Below are 23948 nucleotides of genomic sequence, written 5' to 3'. Positions count from 1 at the left end.
GACGTCACGTGAAATAACATGGCTGCCGATCAGAGGTTTTGTTGACATTGTAAGAGGTGATTGACATTTGTGGTGTTAATTCTGCTAATTAACCAGTTTGTTTAACCCGCCACTGTTCCGACATCGGACGGATCGAGAATAATCAAGTGGCAGTGGTAACATGCATTTTGTGGCGTCTTCGAGAAGGTAATATGTGTGTTTATGGTGCTCGTGTCATCTTGACTGTCTGTTGTCTAGCCTATATTTGAAGATTCCTAAATTAAGACATTTACGATGTCGTAACAAGTATATTTCTCACATTCACCTGGTTTCTCTAATGACCTTTTTGTTAATTTCTACGTGATAAAAATAACAGGTCTCCTATCATGTTGGTCTTTACTTATTACACCAAAAGGCAGGTTTAGGTACTGGTATGTAAATGTTCAGATTTACAATCTCAGCTGCATATATGTGTTTGTGCTTCTGTTCTTGAATAGATGGAAATAATATACTTAAGACAAAATATGTGCGATGTGTTATTACTAATTTGTAATGTTACTGTCTTAGGATCTAGCAAGTAGGACAACTGAATGTTGACAGTGTGCTCATGTTTTGTAGGAATATTCTACAGTACACTCATCCTCTGTATACATGTTAAGGCAACAGTTGTTGGATACAGCTTTGTTTAACCCTTGTTCGTGAGTTTACTCTTCTACTTTGATGTTGTCAGCATATTTATCTCGTGAAGATGTATACAATGGAAGATAACCCCATGAATTCAGATAGTACTATTAGTAGAATTCTCAAAGAAATCATGAAAACTAACAAATATGGATTTATGAATTAAGGAAATATAGTACTTGTTACATGTTGATTTTCCAAACATGCCAGTTCCTTAGAAGGTGGGGAATGGACATCCAAACTAACACCCCGTTTCTCTGTACATCTTTACGTCATAAAAGTGTTTGGAAAGTCATGTGAATCATGAATATGACTTAGTTTTTATTTATCATCAATCCTTGGCCAAGGTAGAGGCGGTTTGGAAGCGTAGAACAGAGGTACAGATAAGCTGCGTATCTGCGTAAATTACGCAAATATTTATGCAAAAACTCAATTCCTATTATGTCTATTGCGTACAAGTATGCTTGAATTTTTGCAAATACTCAATAAATTTGATCTTACATGCGTGCATGCAAAAATGTCAAATTTTAGCCTGCGTACGGCGAAGTAGTTCCTGTCACCAAACCTACTAGAATTTGGAGTAAGCAGACCCATGTGCTACAGATGAAGGTTACTGAGGATAGATAAAATAACTGAGGTACATTGTATATTGAGAAGTTATGTTTCAGCACATGAACTTGGTAGTTTGCAGTCTTTCTTATCGTTTCTCATATTACAGATCAAATATGAATAACAAACACGTAAACCAACATTTAAACTTCATTATATTTTTACAATCAATGGAAAATGGCAAAATACCCAATTAAGTTTGAGTAAGGTGGGTACAATTTATTTGGTTACTCAAAGGAAAATTAGGATACCCAATTGAGATGAACTCAAGCGAGTACATAACTCAATGACTCTAAAGGTTATCTGTAGCTCTGCGAGAGATGAACGCATTGGGTTTAATTCCTCTAATGGGTACAATGTGTGAAGCCAATTTTTTATGTCCCCGCAATAATATTGCTGGCATATTGCTAAAAGCAGTGTAAAACTAAACTCCTAGATAACTATATGAGGTAGGGGGAGCTACTATTGTGAGACGAACTTAAGAATAATGCCGACCTGTCATTTGAACCTGTGAATCTGAATAGCGGTGCAGTCCATTTTACCATTAAGGGGTCGAGGGTATGTAAAGCGATAAACTGCTGTCAGTCTACTCTTGCTCTTCTGGAATGGGTTCTATTTGCTATTTTGTGGTTGACGATTTCCATACACAACCCAATACAACACTCGAAATTATTTTGTGTTTAATGATAAAAAAAACACACCAAAAGGTTAATTTCTGTCCTAGCATAGGTTCTGTGTGTGTGAATATTTTATGGATAATACGTTTGTGCTGTCCTCGAGGGGAATGAAATAACGTTATGTAAATTCAAAACGGGGTACTAATAAATAAATCAAACAAAACTTAGTAATTTGATTGCTCAGTGGTAGTTTATCTGCTATTTGCTACATGTAAGTCTCTTGAATCTGCTACTCGTCATCAATATCACTGTCATCAGTATCGATGCAAAGTTCGACGACTAGTTTTTCGATTTCATCCTCTAGGGCAATTTCTCGATGACAGTAATGATCCTCAATTTCCATCACATGTCTGCAACAGTCTAACCATTCGTTCTGGCCAAAAGATGACAATCGTTCTTCGCAAGCCCTCTGTACAGAAGCCATTTTGAAATCTAAATTCTGGAACCCAATCCAATTTTTCAAATTTGCCCAAATTAATTCTATGGCATTGAAATCGTCGTGATAATAAGTCATCTTCTATAGCGCACGTTTCCAAACACCAAGTGATTGCTCGCAGCGCTTAATCAGAATCTGATTCTTATTACCCCGGATAACCCAAGCTGCCTGTTAGGCGCTAGAAGGTTATAGTCACATGACTTTATCCAACCGGGTACCCATTTTCTGCTGGGTGAACTGAGGCAATTTGAACAAACTCACTTGCCTAAGGTGAGACCACATGTATCACATGTGCTTCGTTGTGGGGCAGGACTGAAGTCCTAGAAACTCTCAGGAGTCAAGCTGCCAAACACGGTCACCCATCCAAGGATTGTCTGAGCTCGACTTTGCTTAACTTCAACTGATTCGTGACCAGAGCTCTGTGCACATGACCACGCGCCACCACAATAAGGAGGTAATCGGAGAACAGTATGCCCATGGGTTTTCAGAATTTCATCGACATGATATACGGGGCCGTGCGGGCATGATTTCACAAGTGCAAGCAATTCAGCCTTCAACATTGAATGTGTGAAAGGTATATCATGCCTTTGTAGCCACGATTTGATTTCATCTTTCCGATTGGCAGTTGTTGGAGCTTTGTCTGTTTGTTTGCTATGGTAAGGGGCATTGTCCATTATAACTACTGAGTTTTGGGGCAGATTAGGAATAAGTTTTTTCTTGCAACCACTTAGAGAAATTGTTGAAATTCATTTCGTCATGGTAATCGACGCTCTTTTTTTTGGCTTTAAATATCAAAGAAGCATTAGGAATGAACCCTTCACATGTACCAGCTAGGGCTGGGACGGATACTCGGGTACTCGAATCCGGGTCGGGTACAGCTGGAATCGAGTCCTATTTCAAGGAATCGAGTACCCGGAAAGGGAGAGAACTCTGTAATGTCAAGGGAATGTAACTCTAACCTAGAGCAAAAGTGCTAAGTTGAGTGTTTGGGCTCATTTTGAGCTTGATGCAAATGGCAGAACCAATTGGCGACTGCGTGTACCATGCTATTTATTGTAGAAACACAACGTAAAACACAACGTAAAACACGAAGGTGTTCATTACATTGTGTAACTCTAATTGCTTATTAAGTTAGTTCATAAAAAGCTGTTAAGACTACATTGAATGTTGTCTTTAGTTTATATTTCATTTCAATTTCATGAGACACATATTTTACTTCTGCGTCAAAGCTGAATACATTCACCATAAAAGAGATTGTAATTAAATGATTGTATGTGTTGGGATTATCAATTAAAACTGATAAATTAACATAATAAAAAACGAGCGTTTATTGAAAGAGCACGTTCTGATTTGCAAATTCAATGTTCGGCTGATTATCATGACAATAAGAAGAAAGATAATCAGAAATATATAGAAACACAACTTCCAATGAAGAACTCAATGTTCACTTTTATACAAATTTAGAATATTTAAATAACAATAGTTTTGTGCTGTTTTTGTTTATCTAAGCGTAAAAAAATATAGCATTTAGATGCATTTCTTTGTCGCTACATTCAACAAAGTATTTTAATGCAACTTTTAATAACCTTCTGGAAGGATAAAACTTTAATTACGGTTAATGAGTTATTCCACGGCCCTGTATTTGTCTGTACTCTGCAATGTATAATAGACACACTGTAATGCAACTGACTTAGCGCTAACAGAGCAAAATGACCAGTCTTCCCTCATGCGGCGAAGCATTTTGCTATGCTGCTAACTCAGTTGCATTACAGATTGCCGATCTGTATATCTCGTATAGAATTTTTCCAGTCAGTAAATCCATCACATTTCATTCTATGTAAGTTTACATAAAGTCCCAATGTAAAACATTATAGGTTCAGTTAGAATATCACATCTGAAAGTAGTTCAACAACAGAATAATTTGCCTTTTTCATTGACGTAACACACATTTAATTACATCTTTGGTATTGTCCGGATAATGGAGGTTATTAATAACGACTGTAATATATCTGCACATGAGCAATGAGTTGTCAAGTCATAGTGGAATGTAAGTTAGTAATGGTGTTGCTCTTTGTATCAGTTAAACAGACGTAAATTAAGTAGTTTAAGATCAGTTTCAATGTCTTATTGCCATCCTTTCATGTTTTCTATAAAAATCTCTGTCAAATCGTGATTGAATATTCAGAAAGTTGACAGAAGCGCTTTATTCTTGACGTTTCCGGGTACTCGATTCCGATTCGGGTAAGAACATGCGGGTACTCGATTCCATTTTTTCCTACCCGTCCCAGCCCTAGTACCAGCATGGACTATAATTAATCTTGGACCTGTCCCCGATGGTACCCGAAAACCACTCCCTCCTCATCAGTTTGCCAACATTTTGATACTGTGTGATGGGCGTGTACACATGTTTCGTCGATGTACACGATTGGACGGTGTTCTTTACGGTACTAGCAAATCATTCTGAGAATTCACAAACGCCATGCAACAACGTCTTTTCGCTCCATTAGGACCTGTCTGAATGAGTTTTCCGCCATTTGAAACCAATTTCTTAAACATTTACGCATTGTTTCTTTACTCCCTGTATATCCCAAATCATCAGTAGCCATTTTCATAATGCTTGTCAGTGTTGGCATTGTCTTGGTTACTGTGTAGCAGTGTTGAATGTACTGACGAATTGCGCATTTATCAAAATCATCAAATTCAATTTTCTCTTCGGTACGAGTACGCACTTTCTCTGTGCTTGTGAACTTACTGGTACCCATCGTGGGAACGCATTTACCTTCGTCATGTATTTTGTGCAAGGTACTGACAGATATACCAGTAGCATCGCTGGCTCTTTTGAGTGCACTGTGTGTGCTGTCGGAAATAGTACACATGTACTGAATGACATAGTAGGCAACCTCACGTGTTTGTGAATGAATGACTTGACCCCGTTTACCCAATTTAGAGTGCGACATGATGAGTTTCAAATACCTGCAGAGTTTTTACTCTTTTAACAGTCCACTTTACAAGATACTAGTATACAAATGCTTGAGCAGAAACATGACACTTCCGAATCATTGCGTAGAAAGTGATTACTGCAAGGATCACAAAAATCATGTGCGCGAAGTTTTCACACCTGTTCCCCCTTTGAGTGGGTAGTGGATCAGTTCACGGCACGCTGCCCCCTCTCCTTTCACAAATGCGTATTTCGCGCACCTGATTCTAATGTTGGTTGGACAGTTGGACCTTTCATCATCTGGAATTATTCGAGTTATATTTTTGGATCTGCTTACTAGTACTACACCCTTTCTCTCAAAGCTGAACTTGCTTAATCAATGTCTATTTTTCAGTAGAACATATACATGCTTTTTGGAAGAAGTCCATAGCATGTTTCTGTTTTTTACTCCCTACTTTTATCATGAGATAAAGGCCTGGGTTTCTACATGTACTCATGATGATTGAGAGTTTCCTTCATGTCGCCTTTTACATGTGTATTTTCTTACTTTTCAGTTGATGATTTGTACGACCTGTAAATATGTGGGCAGTATATTTCCTTCTTGGTGTTCTACTATTTACGATTCCAGAGTGTCATTCCAAGTTTAAATCTGGTTGGTAAAACTGCATTCATTGTACATACATTTTTTAATGAACTAGACTTGCCCATTTCCTCTTGGTCTATACTCTTCTAAATGCTAGTTGCTAATCAGTTTGCTGATCAAGCAACTTGTAGACTTTCCCTTCATCTCCCCCCTCTCAGAGATATATGACATTTGGTTACAATGGTGAGGATAATGTGCAAATCCGGTCCAAAGATGATAAAACTATGAAAGGATTACTACTATTATATCCCATGAAAACAATTTCTTAAGAGCCTTAGACATATTTGTGAAAGAGACTGGGCCAAGTCTAACCCAGCTAACAGTGATCTGATGTTTGATGTCTGTTTACTGCTACATAGTTTTACAATGAAAAAATGACAACATACTTCCTGGTATGGTTCAAGTTGTTAAATACTCTTAGATTATAACAAAATATCAGTTCTGCTATTTTTTGTGTGTGTAACAATCAGAAAATATGTTTACAATGTTAACAGTGTATCACAATCATGTCATGTTCATAAAAGACACAGCATTGCAGATTATTTGTATCAGGAGTAGTATTCAGTTGTTACACATTTATACTTTTCAGGTTATATAAATTGATGTTAAGTAATAGTAAGATAGGCAGTGGTTGATATGATGGCTTATACCATGCTTCAGTAGTACAGTGTCCTGAGTTGGTGTCCTTCCTGAATGGCGAGGTGAAGCAGGATCTGTACAATGGACAAAGGAAGTTCAAGTGCAACCCAGGCTACAAGATGGTAGGGGATGCCAAGCAAGTGTGTGGAGAAACAGGGCAGTGGCAGCCCCCTTCAGGGCCTGTTTGTGTGCAGGCTGTCGTACAGTCAGGTAACATTTGGCTACACTGGACCTCGAGACACATTTATAAACTAGCCACAAAAAGAATATCAAAATATATATTGGCACTATGCATGTGCACACAAATACAGATGTGAAGACAGTAATTAGTTGTGTTATGTTATGTTTTCATCACAGGCATGTGCAACACATTTGTGCATGAGCAACTTAATAAAAGTATGTGGAAAGTGTGAATGTCAAAATCTGCTGTCGATTTGGGATTTCTTTCAAACATATGTGACCTACTCATGTCTAATATTCTTTAAAAGGATCAATGCATTCAGCTTGTTTAGGACGTTTTATGTTCTACATACAGATGTGGATTTGCAGCTACTATTCTATGTGTAACACATTCCATCATGTCCGTACCTCCTATATGATTTAATGAACAGTGTTTGACGCAGTGTTCAGACACTTCTTACCAGGAACCCATGAAGCATATCAGTTCTGGTCTGCATGTTTGTAGAAAGGGATAGAGATAGTTAAAACCACACAAACACTCATTTGGATCACAATCCTGACAATTTTATTGTAGTAAAAACCCTTTGTATCATTACAACTTATTCCATTCTGTTTGTATTTGTTTCACTTAGTTTGTTGTGTATTTGTTAACCAGATTTAACATTATATTTTAGTCATGAATTCATCCATAAGTGAGATCTGTAGTTGAACCCCCAAAATTAACCTATTCCTTAAAAAAACCTTTGTGAATTTACAGGTCAGTGTGTGTACAGTGGAAAACATTACAACCATGGAGAAGTGTTTAGTCCCAGGCTCTGTGTAACATGCACCTGTAATGTAAGTGGACCACGTGATCTCCTACCAGCAGCCTTTAACAAGGGGGAATACTGATCAACAAGGGGGAATACTGATCAACAAGGGGGAATACTGATCAACAAGGGGGAACACTGATCAACAACCCCCAGGGAACACTGATCAACAAGGGAATAACACTGATCAACAAGGGGAATACTGATCAACAAGGGGGAACACTGATCAACAAGGAGAACACTGATCAGAAGAAGGAATAGTGATCAACAAGGGGAACACTGATCAACAAGGGAATACTGATCAACAAGGGGAATACTGATGAACAAGGAACACACTGATCAACAAGGGGAACACTGATCAACAAGGGGAATACTGATCAACAACAAGGAAACACTGACCAACAAGGGGAACACTGATCAACAAGGGGAACACTGATCAACAAGGGGAATAGTGATCAACAAGGGGAACAGTGATTCAGAAGAGGGAATACTGATGAACAAGGAGAATACTGATCAACAAGGGGAATACTGATCAACAAGGGGGGAACACTGATCAACAAGGGGGAACACTGATCAACAAGGGGGAATACTGATCAACAAGGGGAAACAGTGATTCAGAAGAGGGAATACTGATGAACAAGGGGGAATACTGATCAACAAGGGGGAACACTGATCAACAAGGGGAACACTGATCAACAAGGGGAACAGTGAAACTGATTGATTCAGAAGAGGGAATAGTGATCAACAAGGGGAATAGTGATGAACAAGGAGAACACTGATCAACAAGGGGAATACTGATCAACAAGGGGAATACTGATCAACAAGGGGAACACTGACCAACAAGGGGAACACTGATCAACAAAGGAACACTGATCAACAAGGGGAAACAGTGATTCAGAAGAGGGAATAGTGATCAACAAGGGGGAACACTGATCAACAAGGGGGAACACTGATCAACAAGGCGGAACACTGACCAACAAGGGGAAACAGTGATTCAGAAGAGGGAATAGTGATCAACAAGGGGGAATAATGATGAACAAGGGGGAACACTGATCAACAAGGGGGAATACTGATCAACAAGGGGGAACACTGATCAACAAGGGGGAACACTGATCAACAAGGGGGAATACTGACCAACAAGGGAAACAGTGATTCAGAAGAGGAATAGTGATCAACAAGGGAATAATAGTGAAACAAGGGGAACACTGATCAACAAGGGGAATACTGATCAACAAGGGGAATACTGATCAACAAGGGGAACACTGACCAACAAGGGGAACACTGATCAACAAGGGGAACACTGATCAACAAGGGAATGCTGATCAACAAGGGGAATAGTGATTCAGAAGGGGGAATACTGATCAACAAGGGGAACACTGATCAACAAGGGGAACACTGATCAACAAGGGGAACACTGATCAACAAGGGGAACACTGATCAACAAGGGGAACACTGATCAACAAGGGGAACACTGATCAACAAGGGGAAACAGTGATTCAGAAGGAATAGTGATCAACAAGGGGAATAGTGATGACCAAGGAGGAACACTGATCAACAAGGGGGAATACTGAACAACAAGGGGGAATACTGATCAACAAGGGGGAACACTGACCAACAAGGGGGAACACTGATCAACAAGGGGGAACACTGATCAACAAGGGGAATACTGATCAACAAGGGGAATACTGATCAACAAGGGGAACACTGATCAACAAGGGGAACACTGATCAACACTGATCAACAAGGGGAATGCTGATCAAGAAGGGGAAACAGTGATTCAGAAGAGGGAATAGTGATGAACAAGGGGGAATACTGATGAACAAGGGGGAATACTGATCAACAAGGGGGAACACTGATCAACAAGGGGGAACACTGATCAACAAGGGGAACACTGATCAACAAGGGGAAACAGTGATTCAGAAGAGGGAATAGTGATCAACAAGGGGGAATAGTGATGAACAAGGAGGAACACTGATCAACAAGGGGGAATACTGAACAACAAGGGGGAATACTGATCAACAAGGGGGAACACTGACCAACAAGGGGGAACACTGATCAACAATGGGGGTGCTGATCAACAAGGGGAAACAGTGATTCAGAAGAGGGAATAGTGATCAACAAGGGGGAACACTGATCAACAAGGGGGAACACTGATCAACAAGGCGGAACACTGATCAACAAGGCGGAACACTGATCAACAAGGGGGAATACTTATCAACAAGGGGGAACACTGATCAACAAGGGGGAATACTGACCAACAAGGGGGAACATCAACAAGGGGAATAGTGATGAACAAGGGGAATAGTGATGAACAAGGGGAATAGTGATGAACAAGGGGGACACTGATCAACAAGGGGGAATACTGACCAACAAGGGGGAATACTGATGAACAAGGGGGAATACTGATCAACAAGGGGGAACACTGATCAACAAGGGGGAACACTGATCAACAAGGGGGAACACTGATCAACAAGGGGAAACAGTGATTCAGAAGAGGGAATAGTGATCAACAAGGGGGAATAGTGATGAACAAGGAGGAACACTGATCAACAAGGGGGAATACTGAACAACAAGGGGGAATACTGATCAACAAGGGGGAACACTGACCAACAAGGGGGAACACTGATCAACAAGGCGGAACACTGATCAACAAGGGGGAACACTGATCAACAAGGGGGAACACTGATCAACAAGGGGAACACTGATCAACAAGGGGAAACAGTGATTCAGAAGAGGGAATAGTGATCAACAAGGGGGAATAGTGATGAACAAGGAGGAACACTGATCAACAAGGGGGAATACTGAACAACAAGGGGGAATACTGATCAACAAGGGGGAACACTGACCAACAAGGGGGAACACTGATCAACAAGGGGGAACACTGATCAACAAGGGGGGTGCTGATCAACAAGGGGAAACAGTGATTCAGAAGAGGGAATAGTGATCAACAAGGGGGAACACTGATCAACAAGGGGGAACACTGATCAACAAGGCGGAACACTGACCAACAAGGGGGAACAAGAAGGGGAAACAGTGATTCAGAAGGGGGAATACTGGGTGCCGTTGTACACAACCACCTTAGTGCTAAGGCTATCTTTAGTCTACGTTAATGAATGGGAGTTACGGTAACCTTAGCGCTAAGATCGCTTTGTACAACGGCACCCTGATCAACAAGGGGGAACACTGATCAACAAGGGGGAACACTGATCAACAAGGGGGAATACTGATCAACAAGGGGGAATACTGATCAACAAGGGGGAATACTGATCAACAAGGGGGAATACTGATCAACAAGGGGGAACACTGATCAGCAAGGGGGAATACTGATCAACAAGGAGGAACACTGATTAACAAGGGGGAACACTGATCAACAAGGGGGAATAATGATCAACAAGGAGGAACACTGATTAACAAGGGGGAATACTGACCAACAAGGGGGAATAATGATTAACAGGGGGGAATACTGACCAACAAGGGGGGAATACTGATTAACAAGCAACAGTCAAGTGCTAAGTGTAAATTGACCTGATGTACATAGTGACTGTTGTCATTGTTACCGACTGAATGGCAATGGGATGTTGATCAGAACTAAGAGTTGTTTCTGTGCCTTGTATGTTCCATCATTTCATGGATTTTATGTGATTATGTTGAAAGCTGGTTCAGTGGAGTTAAATGGGGTAATATTATCCAGCAGAAAATAGGTACCCAGTTGGGTATGTCATGTGACCAGTAACTTTCTAGCGCTGCAGGCAGCTTGGCTTATCCAGGGTAATAATAATCAGATTGTGCCTGCACTTTGAGCAACCAGAACAGATGGAAAATAGCGCATAACAAATGCACTTATTATTATTATTATTATTAACTAGGCGTGGTAGGCTGAACAAAGGGTTTGTGCTTGATGCCATTAACATGATTAAGGATGAGGGGAAAGTTTCACATTTGTTTATCTCTGCATGTAAAAGTCAAGCAAGTACTTAAGTAAGTATGTGTGACATCTTGTCCTTTCAGCATGGGCAGCTGATATGTGAGAGACAGAATGTGTGCCCACAGCTCACCTGCCCCAAGACGAGCCAGATACAGGTGCCTGGAACATGCTGCCCTGTCTGTAAAGGTGAGCTTTACGTATTTGTGTTTCACAGTCAGTCGGTATCCCAACTGTAAAGGTGACCTTTAGCCAATCATGTTCTCTCAGTGTATAGGTGACTTTGTGGACATCTTGCCCAGGATAGACTTGTCCATCTAGAAATTATATTATCTGCTTCTTTGGAGTAAATTGTTTTGTTAAAGCTGTTTAAATGGAGCCATTCAAATGATGCCACACTGATTTTGTTTTGGTGTTGTGGAACCTAATGGAGCCTGCTGCTTGTTTGGTGGCCTCAATAAGGGGACACAACTCCAGCTCTTGTACAGGTCATGTATGCATATTGAAAGGGGGGATAACTTGACTTGTTCATCATTTTTAATGTAGTATTTGATGGACGCTGTTGGAAACAGATCTTGTGTATTACATGCCATGTTCTCTATGATTCCCAGAGCATGCACGCATTGGCCGTTGTCAGCCTCCACACTTTCTTAACGCGAAGATCCGCTTTGACTCGTGGACCCCTGTCAACCAGTCCCAGAAGGCTACAGTGGTGTGTGATCCTGGTTATACTACTGTCACTGAGGGTTACAAGGAGAGCTTCCGCATCACCTGCAGCAACATCGGCCTATGGATCATGGAGGACGGGATAACTCCGCTGCCACAATGCTTAAGTCAGTTGCTTCAACCTGCTGTAAACTGTATACGTGATAAGTTGCACTGACATCAGATCTTGACTTGACCTCCTCTGGAGCATGTAATAAGATTGATGTGTGATAAACTTGTTATGTACCCCTGACACTGCCTGTATGACTGGACCTGAAGATCAACATCACTTTTGGAATATGTGACCATGATGAACAGATGAAACAATAAATGATTTAAATGTTGCTTGGTATTGAAATATTCTTCAGGCATTTCATTGCATATTTTAGGGGGTGTTCGTTGTTAGGGTTGGTTATCTAGGAAGAAAGTTTGGAGGACCAGCTTGCAGTTATTATTACCTTTAATGCAGTCAGCTATATGGGTTGATCTGACTGCTGCCTGTTACACTATCTATGTTTTCCATGTGTCATGTATTGTGGTGTGAATGGTTCCGTTATCTACGTTCTGTGTGTGAACGTTTTCCTGTTCTGGGTTCTCAGTGAAGCGGTGTCCCCTGGCCCCGACAGTGCCCCATGCTGTGTATCGGTACCGGTCTTACCCTCCTGTTGTGGGTGAGGGCTCCCAGATCCTCTACATCTGTAATGCAGGCTATGAGTTTGTGGATCCCAGTGCCACCAACCTGACGTGTCATCGAGGTGCATGGATTGGACCCATCCCTCGCTGTGGTAAGTAGGCATTAACTAGCACATATACAAGCACACAGTATCCATTGTTTATCATTTGGAGGCCATGGAAAAAACGTTTTCTGATCTGGAAGTTAAGCTCATATGCTCATGATTCAGCCAGCAGGCCACTTCAATGAATCTGGAATGTTTTTAACTGTGGCGCGCCTGGCAACGTCCATTGGATCTCGTTCTCCGGTCATGCTGAACAAGACATACCAGTATCCACCTCTGCCTGGGCCCCCACATCGTTGACCATAAACATGTCATGTATTCTTACATTAACTCACTGTACTGATTTCTGTCATTGTTTCAGTTAAGATGCAGACTTGTCAATCCCCTCCTGATATAAATGCTGGCTACTTCACAAACTCACTGACCACAAAGAACATCTTTGGCAGCTACTACATTGGGTCAAAAAGGTGACCTACAAGTGCCATGATGGCTTCCAGCTGATGGGCTATGAAGTCCTCGAGTGTCTCAGCTCCAGTACCTGGTCCAGTATCCCTCCCCAGTGTCTCCCAGCCGGAGGTCAGTCACTCATCTGCCCTCTAGCCTTACCTCCCCCAACCAACACACACACCAGTACCCCACTCAGTGTCTCGGCTCCAGTACCTGGTCCAATATCCCTCCCCAGTGTCTCCCAGCCGGAGGTCTGTCACTCATCTGCCCTCTAGCCTTACCTCCCCCACCAACACACACACCAGTACCCCACTCAGTGTCTCGGCTCCAGTACCTGGTCCAGTATCCCTACTCGATGTCTCCCTTGGCAGAGGCCAGTCACACTTAGTCTGCCCTCTGTCCTTACCCCGCCACACCCCAGTACTCCATCTCAATGTCTCCCCTGGCAGAGGCCAGTCACACTTAGTCTGCTCTCTGTCCTTACCCCCCAAACCCCAGTACTCCATCTCAATGTCTCCCCTGGCAGAGGCCAGTCACACTTAGTCTGCCCTCTGTCCTTACCCCGCCACACCCCAGTACTCCATCTCAATGTCTCCCCTGGCAGAGGCCAGTCACACTTAGTCTGCTCTCTGTCCTTACCCCGCCACACCCCAGTACTCCATCTCAATGTCTCCCCTGGCAGAGGCCAGTCACACTTAGTCTGCCCTCTGTCCTTACCCCGCTACACCCAAGTACTCCATCTCAATGTCTCCCCTGGCAAAGGCCAGTCACACTAGTCTGCCCTCTGTCCTTACCCGCCACACCCAAGTACTCCATCTCAATGTCTCCCCTGGCAGAGGCCAGTCACACTTAGTCTGCCCTCTCTGTCCTTACCCACTACACCCAGTACTCCATCTCAATGTCTCCCCTGGCAGAGGCCAGTCACACTTAGTCTGCCCTCTGTCCTTACCCGCCCACACCCAGTACTCCATCTCAATGTCTCCCTGGCAGAGGCCAGTCACACTTAGTCTGCCCTCTGTCCTTACCCCTTCCTGCGCCAGTACTCCATCTCAAGGTCTCCTGGCAGAGGCCAGTCACACTTAGTCTGCCCTCTGTCCTTACCCCCACACACCCCAGTACTCCATCTCAATGTCTCCCCTGGCAGAGGCCAGTCACACTTAGTCTGCTCTCTGTCCTTACCCCCCACACCCCAGTACTCCATCTCAATGTCTCCTGGCAGAGGCCAGTCACACTTAGTCTGCCCTCTGTCCTTACCCCCGCCACACGCCAGTACTCCATCTCAAGGTCTCCTGGCAGAGGCCAGTCACACTTAGTCTGCCCTCTGTCCTTACCCCGCCACACCCCAGTACTCCATCTCAATGTCTCCCTGGCAGAGGCCAGTCACACTTAGTCTGCCCTCTGTCCTTACCCCGCCACACCCCAGTACTCCATCTCAATGTCTCCCCTGGCAGAGGCCAGTCACACTTAGTCTGCCCTCTGTCCTTACCCCGCCACACCCCAGTACTCCTGTCAATGTCCCCCCTTGAAGTCATTTGATGATCGTTTTTGTCAGTATCTACAAATTGTCATCTTTTGTTTCATTTTCTCACAGAGACAAGTTTCTACTGTGAAAATATACGAAATATAAATTACGGTCACTGCAAGTGTCATCAGGAGACCAGCTCCGACCTTCAGCTGTGCCAGCCATTCTACCGTGGGGTGGAGGTGGAGTGTGGGTGTAACACCGGCTACCACTTGGAGGGCGAACCCCTCCTTACCTGTGTCCAGAGTACCTCCAACCCAATGGTTGGCACCTGGGACCATGAGATGCCCTACTGTGTTCCAGGTACGATATATAGACAGGCTGTCACTTTTAGCTCACCTGACCCAAAGGTTGTTGTTACATTTGCACACAAACCATTGCATTTTAGCCTAGCTGATCCTTCATTTTCAAAGATACAATGTTATCAATAGAAGTATTCAGTGTGAAAGGTTCTGTAATTAAAGTCACTACTTAAGTAGAAAAATAAACATCAACATGTTAAGACACTTGATGTAACCGTTTTTCTGTGTTGATCATGTTAACTGATGTGATGAGGCAATGATTGTGATACTGTGTTTGTTGATCATGTTAACTGATGTGATGAGGCAATGACTGTGATACTGTTTGTGTTGATCATGTTAACTGATGTGATCAGGCAATGACTGTGATACTGTTTGTGTTGATCATGTTAACTGATGTGATGTGGCGATCAGGCAATGATTGTGATACTGTTTGTGTTGATCATGTTAACTGATGTGATCAGGCAATGACTGTGATACTGTTTGTGTTGATCATGTTAACTGATGTGATCAGGCAATGATTGTGATACTGTTTGTGTTGATCATGTTAACTGATGTGATCAGGCAATGATTGTGATACTGTTTGTGTTGATCATGTTAACTGATGTGATCAGGCAATGATTGTGATACTGTTTGTGTTGATCATGTTAACTGATGTGATCAGGCAATGACTGTGATACTGTTTTTGTTGATCATGTTAACTGATGTGATCAGGCAATGACTGTGATACTGTTTTTGACACAGTTGAGCCTGGTGATGTGGGGACAGTGGACACATATTCAACGGGGGACATCACTGACATGCGGAGTCACGTCAGCACCCTGGTCATTGTGATAGCCACTGCCTGCAGTGTCTTGGGAGTTTTGCTTCTCATCATGGTCATCGTTGTGTTTCGACGCCGCAAGCCACGCCCGCACTTGTTCCATCCTGGTACCACCCCACTCCCGTACTCCCGTGTCCACAGCGACTCTATAGATGAACATGACAGGTTGGCACTGATGGCTTATGCTGATGCAACCCGAGTCCACCTCCCAACATACGACGAGGCAACGTCGGGGCACTGCAGACCAAGCGTCAATCACCCACCGTCACAGCTGCCACAAACAAACCCCACCACTGAATTCAGACCACTTCCTAGCATTCCACCAACCCTGCGCACCAACACTGCTGTTGCCGGGGACAACACTAACAGACATTCAACAGTGACAACAAGCACCATCAACAGAGATGGAACATCTGAAATATTTGGATCTCTAGATACAGTCAACGTGAGCATGAGCGATGCCTCAACCTCGGTCACTGTGGAGACGTATGACAGTGGTACCTCCATGAGATCTATAGCATCTCAAGAGGCAACTGCTGGCAGCTTCACTGCGTCAGATGATAACCTGGCAAATGAGGGTAGGTTACAGAAGCAAACTGTGTGGCAGATAGTCAGCCATACAGAAGATTGTAGTCCTCCATCAGTCAGTGAATCAGATCTCCATTGTATGATGATAAACAACATCTACGGCTTAGGTTTGTTATTAGTCTGATTTAGAGTGACACAACACAATAACATTGTATTCAATGACAAGTTCATGCTCTGATCATTATCATATTCATGGCATGAAACAGTCAATTTCATGATGTCCTTTTCAATAACTTTTTTTTAATCTTATCAGTTTTTTCTGATTTTCTTTCTTTTCTTTTAGTTCCCACATTTCTATGGAAATAATTTCTCAGTCGAGGGTAGGGTTTGCTTCCAGGCTTTTACATGAGAACCCTTTCAACATGTTCTGACAAAACTTAGTATATACATTGCTCAGCAACTTGACAACTTGACTTGCTGCCTTTTGCTTCTTTATATCTGTTTGCTATTGTTATATTGTTTACAACCATATTTATGATGTTTATAGTCTCAGCTTGAACTAATGTATCAAGAGAAAGTAGGGGAGGCAGACATGTTTTGATGAGTAAATGCACGTTCTAGTTAACCACATCATCACATTGTGTTGCAAGCATTGAAACAAGGGGCATGAATTGGCCTCTGTGAGTGACTGTATATATGATGTATACACTGTGCATGTGTGGTTGTGTTCCAGATGTACCGCTGCTGGAGAATGCTGGGGAAAACAACACTGACACGTCCAGCGACATCCTGCTGACCAATCAGGAGCAGAAGGAGGAGTAGTTGCCAGGGCAACCTGTAGTGTGTCTGAGATGTACATAGCCTCACTCTGAGTGACAGCTGGGCGAGTGTGTGTGACAGCAGACAGATGCTGTTATGTGTGAAATGTACAAGACTGTGTGAGACACTTGACACAGCACATTGTGAAATATACAACATACACAGTTTTGTGTATGGTAGGTTACAGTGAAACGGGTGATAACAGAACTACTTTGTTTACCATTTGTTTACCGCAGTGATGAAGCACACGTGGTTTGATTGTGTATTTAGACTCCGCCAAGGTGTCTGTTGCATTTGACATATTCCCTAGGCCATCAGCTTGTTGTGTTATTATGTGCTACGATCTACAGACTCAGGACTAGGGGATTCCCCTGGTAGCAGGGAGGTTGTTGTTCTGCCACTGCTTCATGATAAGGTGAAGGTGAGTTACAGGAAGGGTTATAGTGCGTGACACTGCAGTTATACATGGGAATGGGACGTCATTCATAGAACTGACTTATAACCTTCCACTAATACAAATAGTACTGGTCTGTAATGTATGTCATCAGCATTTGTAGGTTCAAACAAGGCAAATTTTTTTTATACAATGTAAGCATAATGTTCCGGTAAGTCATGTTTTATTTCCCAGAGGATGAGTGATCTCAAGAATAAGATGAATTCCTACATTCAGCATACTTCGGCTATCTATGTAAGTGGTAGTTGAAAAAAACGAAAGAAATTCTCTTGGTTATGTCGTGAGGTAGCGCAAACATTTAGAAGATTACTATCAATGTTTGTAAAGGGAGAAAGGTAACCAACTGTATAAACAGAACCCTGATAATGTGTCTGGGCATCAGGGCGTCAGTACATTGTCCACCAATTTCCTCTTACCGTATTTCTCCACGAAAATATGTTTTTTTATTTTGTTCATGATCATATCCAACATCTGTTTGGGAATCTACCGGTATGTGACACAGCACAAATTCATCAGTCAGATCCTATGTCTTATAAATATGTGATGGGCATTTTGGCAACTGAGGTATTTTGTTACAATGCCAGTATGTGTGTATGTATGCAAGATTAATCATGTTATCAGAATCAAATTGCTAAGTAAGAAACCAGTTGAATATCCACATGGATCTGTGTCATAAGGATGTTTTTTGTTTTAGAGATACAAATAGTCCAACATCATCTACAATGATGACTGTAGGGCAAGGCAACCAAGGCAACTATGGCTGTGTTGCTAGACCATGTGGACTGCAGAAAATCATATCAGTGGGTCGGCCACATTAACATGGGTTACCCATTATGGATTTTCGATTCCATTCTTCCCAACCTGCAGAGTCACGTAGGGGTGTGAAGAAGTCATCAGAGGCACATTAAATAAACTTTTCCTTGTGTTACCATACCTCTCTATATGATGATCTGACAAACCAGATCACCTCATGTGAACCCAGAATGAACTTGACCTGCCTGTTGGACAAAGTTTGACCTGTCCATGGCAGTTGGTTAAATCATTTGGCTTCCTTTCATTCACATCTCAGTTCAGAGAATTGATCTTAACAAAACAAACTCTTGAAAAAAGAAAACCCTCAATTTTCATATAGTACACCGTTTTCAGTGAACATGGTATAGATGTGCTCAACATGGTGTATAAACTATCCACTGTAATATAACATTGCTGCTGCTTGATCAGGTTATCTTGTTTGCTGTGATACAGAAAGCAGATATACTGCTCGGAATCTCTGCTCACTCATTCATACTGAGAATTTAGAAACTTTGATTGCTTGATTCATCGGATGCTACTGTCAGAGAGATATTGTGTTGCGGTAATATCCATGTCCCAGTGCCCACTTCCTGCTGTCCTTGATAGAGGTAGATTGGTAAACCTTTCAGGGGACCATCCAGGAGGCTGTGGCACCAGTCACCCATGGAGAAAACACCAGTTGACACTTGGTGCATCATGCCTGACCCAGCTGTTGGAGCATTTGCATAATCAGTCTCAGATCTATAGATATAGATGATGATTCGCTCAGGTCTGGAGTTAATTTGGGTCCAAAAGGAATTGTCAAAGTATGTTGAAGTTGGCTTTGTAGTAAAACCATGTAAATACTTCCTTGAACCCATTGGACACATTATTTATCTTTATCTGATATTTAGTGTTATTTACTGAAACCCGTGGCATTCCGCAAGGAGTCTGATACACAAAACTATAGATGAGTTTATTTACATTATGCATTATATTGCAATAATTTGGGCCTTGAGGAAACCATGATTGATGAGAATGTCTCCCTATTACTCGATACCATACATCTATTGACAACTGGAGCTTGCTGGCATGTTCACTGCAGAATACCGGTAATCAAAAGCCTTCTGAAGCACAATTTTGTTACATTCCTGTTTTTATTTGTGTCAATTCTTGTGCTATTTGGCCAGTGTTTGTTATTTTGAGGCGCTACTGACTTCCTTCCCTGAGTTATCTTAGTGTCTGGGACTAGCCGGGTATAGGAGGTAGGGTTGGGATGGGTAGCTTGGATGGGATGGGTTCTGATTGGGACCCAGGGAGTCACAGGACTACGTAGATAGTTCCTTAGTCATGTGATGTCTAGTTTAATGACAATAACAAGGGTACACCACAAGTCGCTAAATTCTTTCTGACTATGCTTTTATTCCTTCTGACTTTCAAGGCTTCAGCAATGTTCAGGCAACTTCAGTGTATGTATGTACAGATCATTAAGAATAAATACTCTGACTATAAACCAACAGACATCCTGATTTCGGGTCAGTCAGACACTGTGAAACCTCGGAATAATTCTGGATTTGGAGCTTGAAAATTTAAATTTGGAGGAGCAGATTGTTTTTGTCTCTTTCTTAGTTGTAAGGTATCTGAAATGTGAGTCATTTCACTTATCTTGAGTGCAAGGTTAAAGTATATTCACTTATTTTTCCTGAATCAAATATTTACCCGATTTTATTCCATGGGCATTGGCATCTAGTCAGTAACATTTAGTTCCCAAGATAAAATGAGGAACCATTCTAAGGATGCTCTCTGTATAATCGATAATGTTCCATGTTGGATGTTTCATCATAACTGGTGGTTGATTATATGGTACCAGATTCGTTCGAAGTAATACAGATATTACATGTCACTGAACATGTTCTTTGTGGTGATTGTAAAGTCTTGTGTGTGTTTTATTTCTTACCCTCCTTTGTCAGGTGAGTATTTATTGTTTTTGACAATTTGAAATGTAAGTGTTTACCCACGCAGGTAAATGGTACCTGTAACCTGTCAGTCACTGTTACCTGTGGTCCTCTGCCTGGGAGGGTCCCTCCCTTGTGAAGTGCCCTGTATTGACCATATATTGAAGCCAGTATGGCAGGTACCTTACTGTAGACAATCGTACATGCAGCAGTAGGCTCGCAATGAGAACAGGTGAAGGAAGTGTTTTCTGCCATGTACAGACATGTTACTGAAATGTTGTTGTTTAGGTTTTATGTGATAGCTCATGGTACATTGTGTTGTGTATGCAGGATTTCCACAGGCCAGTATCTCTACTTTTAAAGGTTAACATCGAAATAGATATATCTTTTTTCATGTTTCCCAGATCAACAAAAGAAAACCGGATGCTATGTATGTATGGTATGAAGCTAAAAGTTTGAACTACACAACTCATCAATTCCCCTATGTGTTGCTTTCTTGAAAAGCAGCTCGGATTTCGCTTGTCATCTCAAATTGTACCAATGGAATTTGTTTGGGCTCGTTAGTTTAATACGTGTCATTTTTCAGGGAGAGAGGTCACCATCTTTGAAATCAAATTAGAAATGACTATCTACGGTATCCCACCAATCTCCAGTGCTATTGTGTTCTCCACTTGAGTGTGTTTGTACTGTATAGTGTTGTCAGTTAATGTGTAGTCCTCCACGTGTGATGGCCGCTGTTTGATCATCCATTTGCTAGTGTTTATGTAGGTATATCATGGCCTTTCATGTCTACTTGTTGATTTATATAAATGCCATCTTTTGTCTCTAGTAAGGTTTACAGGAGGAATTTTTGTCTGGTTGTTTCAACTTTTATACTTCAGTATTTAATGTACAATATAGTTTAAGAAGGAATTTTGTATTTCTAGAAACATCCGATGTTGAAATAAATGTTAAAGTTTGTCTAAATGTGCTGAGGGTGTGGTCAGGTACCAGCCTCTCACAGGTGAAAAGGGGTTTTTTCTTGATAAGTCTAGATCTGCTCAGGACACATGTCTTCCACATGGCCACAGTTACACGTTGTAACACTGTAGCTTGTTGTATAATTAATCAGAATCATGTGTAGCCAATACTTTCTGTTCTCCTGTAGTCTGATACACCCTGTACACCAGGATCTACTGCTGTACAAGTTCACAGTATGTAAACCTCTTGGTTTTAGTGTTTGGTGTTATTAATTGATTGAAAGGAAATATGAATTGATTTAATGTGATATATGTACAAATTTATGCTGTAAGATTAAATTGAGCAGGTTGTTTATAAAATGAATAGATGATCATTGTAGCAGAATTCCAACTGTGTCATAAATTCTGAAATGTGTTACTGAGTGAAACAAAGGCACCTCTGTGATAGGTCCATGGGACGTTTTGTACAGGTTGCCTATGTCCAGCCAATGGACATAGGGAAATGCTACTTTCCTTCATATACTCTTTACTCCACATTTCTCAGCCACTAATTATTATTATTCATATCTGTTTCCTCTCTGCCTGTATGTATTTCACCTGTTGTATGTGCAGCTCCTGTGTACCTGATGTACAGGTCTCCTCGGAGGGGAGAAGTGACATTTCTACCCTTTGTTATGCAAATGTTGTCAAGCTTGATTGACGTGCATTTTCATCTAGCCAACCCCCAGCAATACATTCTAATGGTTGTTGAGCATTGTAGTGCACCTTATAGTGTCGACTTCCTCATTTATATATGTAAAATAAATTATGTCATTTTTAAATAGTTAATAGTTGTATGTGATAAGTTTTCAAAAGATGGGGCTTCAAGCATGCAAAGTCTTCAAGCCACATGTCTCATCTTTCCTTACCTTCCATGTGAGCAGGACAACACTTCATATATCTATCAAACTTGTGATGCTTCTGTAACTTCCAGTCACAGATATTACGTTGATGTTAATGGTATGGGACAATATGTACAAAATACATGTATCGATCAGTTAAAACAAACAAAATGAGCATTATGTCAAACATCCTAACCAGAGAACATAGGAAGGATATTCTCTACAACGGTGAATTTCATATTTCCAAAGCGTACTGGTACAAAATAAACCATCAATGGCATCATATAGTCAGACTGGCGCATGAAACACACCTGTTTAGCTACAGTTGGACCAACTGGTTATGGGTTAGGTTGACTAGGGAGACTCTATAAGGTAGAGTGTTGACCCTGGTATCTTATCTTCTCTTGGTAAAGCGGAAAAGATCAACCACTGTCCATCGTGCTTGCACGATATTAAAATATTCGAACGATTACATATCGCAAGAACAGATAAGAGAGAAAAGACAAAATGAAGAAACAATGACGTCACGTCTGTGCGAAACGAAACAAAATGAAGCTGCAAGTATAATTTTGAATATCCTAACCAGTAAACACATGAAGTGATCAGCAGTGAACGTTTCCTGCAAATATACCCAGGGTATGATCTTTCGGTTAGATCGTGATTTGCCACTTTACCAGAGTCAAACGTTACATTGGGTTTAGCCGGTGATGTGTGGTCATGTGCATAGAACTCCGGTAACAAATCAGGTGAAGTTAAGGAGAGTCCTTGGATGGGTGACCGTGTTTGACACCTTGACTCCTGACAGTTTCTAGAACTTCAGTCCTGCCCCACAAGAAGCACATGTGATACATGTGGTCTCACCTTAGTGAGTTTGTTTAAACATTGCCTCTGTTCACCCAGCAGAAAATGGGTACCCGGTGGGATAAGTCATGCGACTATAACCTTCAAGCGCCTAACAGGCAGCTTAGGTTATCCAGGGTAATAGAGGACTATTGATTTTGCTCAAGAGGTTAATAATAATATTAATGTGTCCATTTATATAGCGCCAAACTCCGCACTAGGTATGCTCATATCGCTAACAATCAAAGCACATTTTTTTTTTGGTTAAACATACGTACCCCTCTGATAAGTGTTAATTGGCACGGCTCCCACGACCGAAAGCTATGACCACTTTCTAAAATGGCATTGTGTATTTCATAGCTTTCGGGACCCGTGAAGATCCGGGGTAGAATAGGTCTTCAGCAACCCATGTGCTTGCCATAAAAAGGCGACAATCTTGTCGTAAGAGGCGACTAACGGGATCGGGTGGTCAGTTTCGCTGACTTGGTTGACACATGTCATCGGTTCCCAATTGTGCAGATCGATGCTCATGCTGTTGATCACTGGATTGTCTGGTCCAGACTCGATTATTTACAGACCGCCCCCATATAGCTTGAATATTGCTGAGTGTGGCGTAAAACTCAACTCACTCACTCACTCACTCATAGCTTTCGGCCGAGCCGTGCCAATTAACACATATCAGAGGGGTACACAAA

The 23948-nt window shown here is 41.8% G+C and overlaps 1 protein-coding gene across 1 annotated transcript; it reads left to right on the top strand.

Annotated features, from left to right (window-relative positions):
* Positions 1–13: 13 nt before the first annotated feature.
* LOC124272876 (sushi, von Willebrand factor type A, EGF and pentraxin domain-containing protein 1-like) lies at positions 14–22353 on the top strand. The gene is made up of 12 exons (XM_046708094.1): positions 14–186; positions 1192–1297; positions 5875–5972; positions 6624–6812; positions 7540–7619; positions 11600–11702; positions 12125–12346; positions 12818–13003; positions 13349–13531; positions 14994–15227; positions 15968–16624; positions 17308–22353. Exons 3-12 carry the CDS (start codon positions 5900–5902, stop codon positions 17394–17396), a joined length of 2016 nt encoding a protein of 671 aa, XP_046564050.1. The 5' UTR covers positions 14–186; positions 1192–1297; positions 5875–5899; the 3' UTR covers positions 17397–22353.
* The last annotated feature ends 1595 nt before the right edge of the window (positions 22354–23948 follow it).

The sequence above is a fragment of the Haliotis rubra genome, unplaced genomic scaffold (assembly GCF_003918875.1).
Source record: "Haliotis rubra isolate DU_JTF1 unplaced genomic scaffold, ASM391887v1 Scf174, whole genome shotgun sequence".
NCBI classification, from domain to species: domain Eukaryota; kingdom Metazoa; phylum Mollusca; class Gastropoda; order Lepetellida; family Haliotidae; genus Haliotis; species Haliotis rubra.
Note: the sequence above shows the minus strand (reverse complement) of the source record. Positions and strands in the feature narration are given on the sequence as shown.

What these genes read in the sequence shown, in the direction of transcription:
- LOC124272876 (XM_046708094.1), top strand. Translation starts at nt 5,900, where the DNA reads ATGTGGGCAGTATATTTCCTTCTTGGTGTTCTACTATTTACGATTCCA. An exon ending in CCAGTGTCTCCCAGCCGGAG is followed by an intron (nt 13,532 to 14,993) that starts GTCAGTCACTCA and finishes ATTTTCTCACAG; the next exon opens with AGACAAGTTTCTACTGTGAA. An exon ending in TGATAACCTGGCAAATGAGG is followed by an intron (nt 16,625 to 17,307) that starts GTAGGTTACAGA and finishes GTTGTGTTCCAG; the next exon opens with ATGTACCGCTGCTGGAGAAT.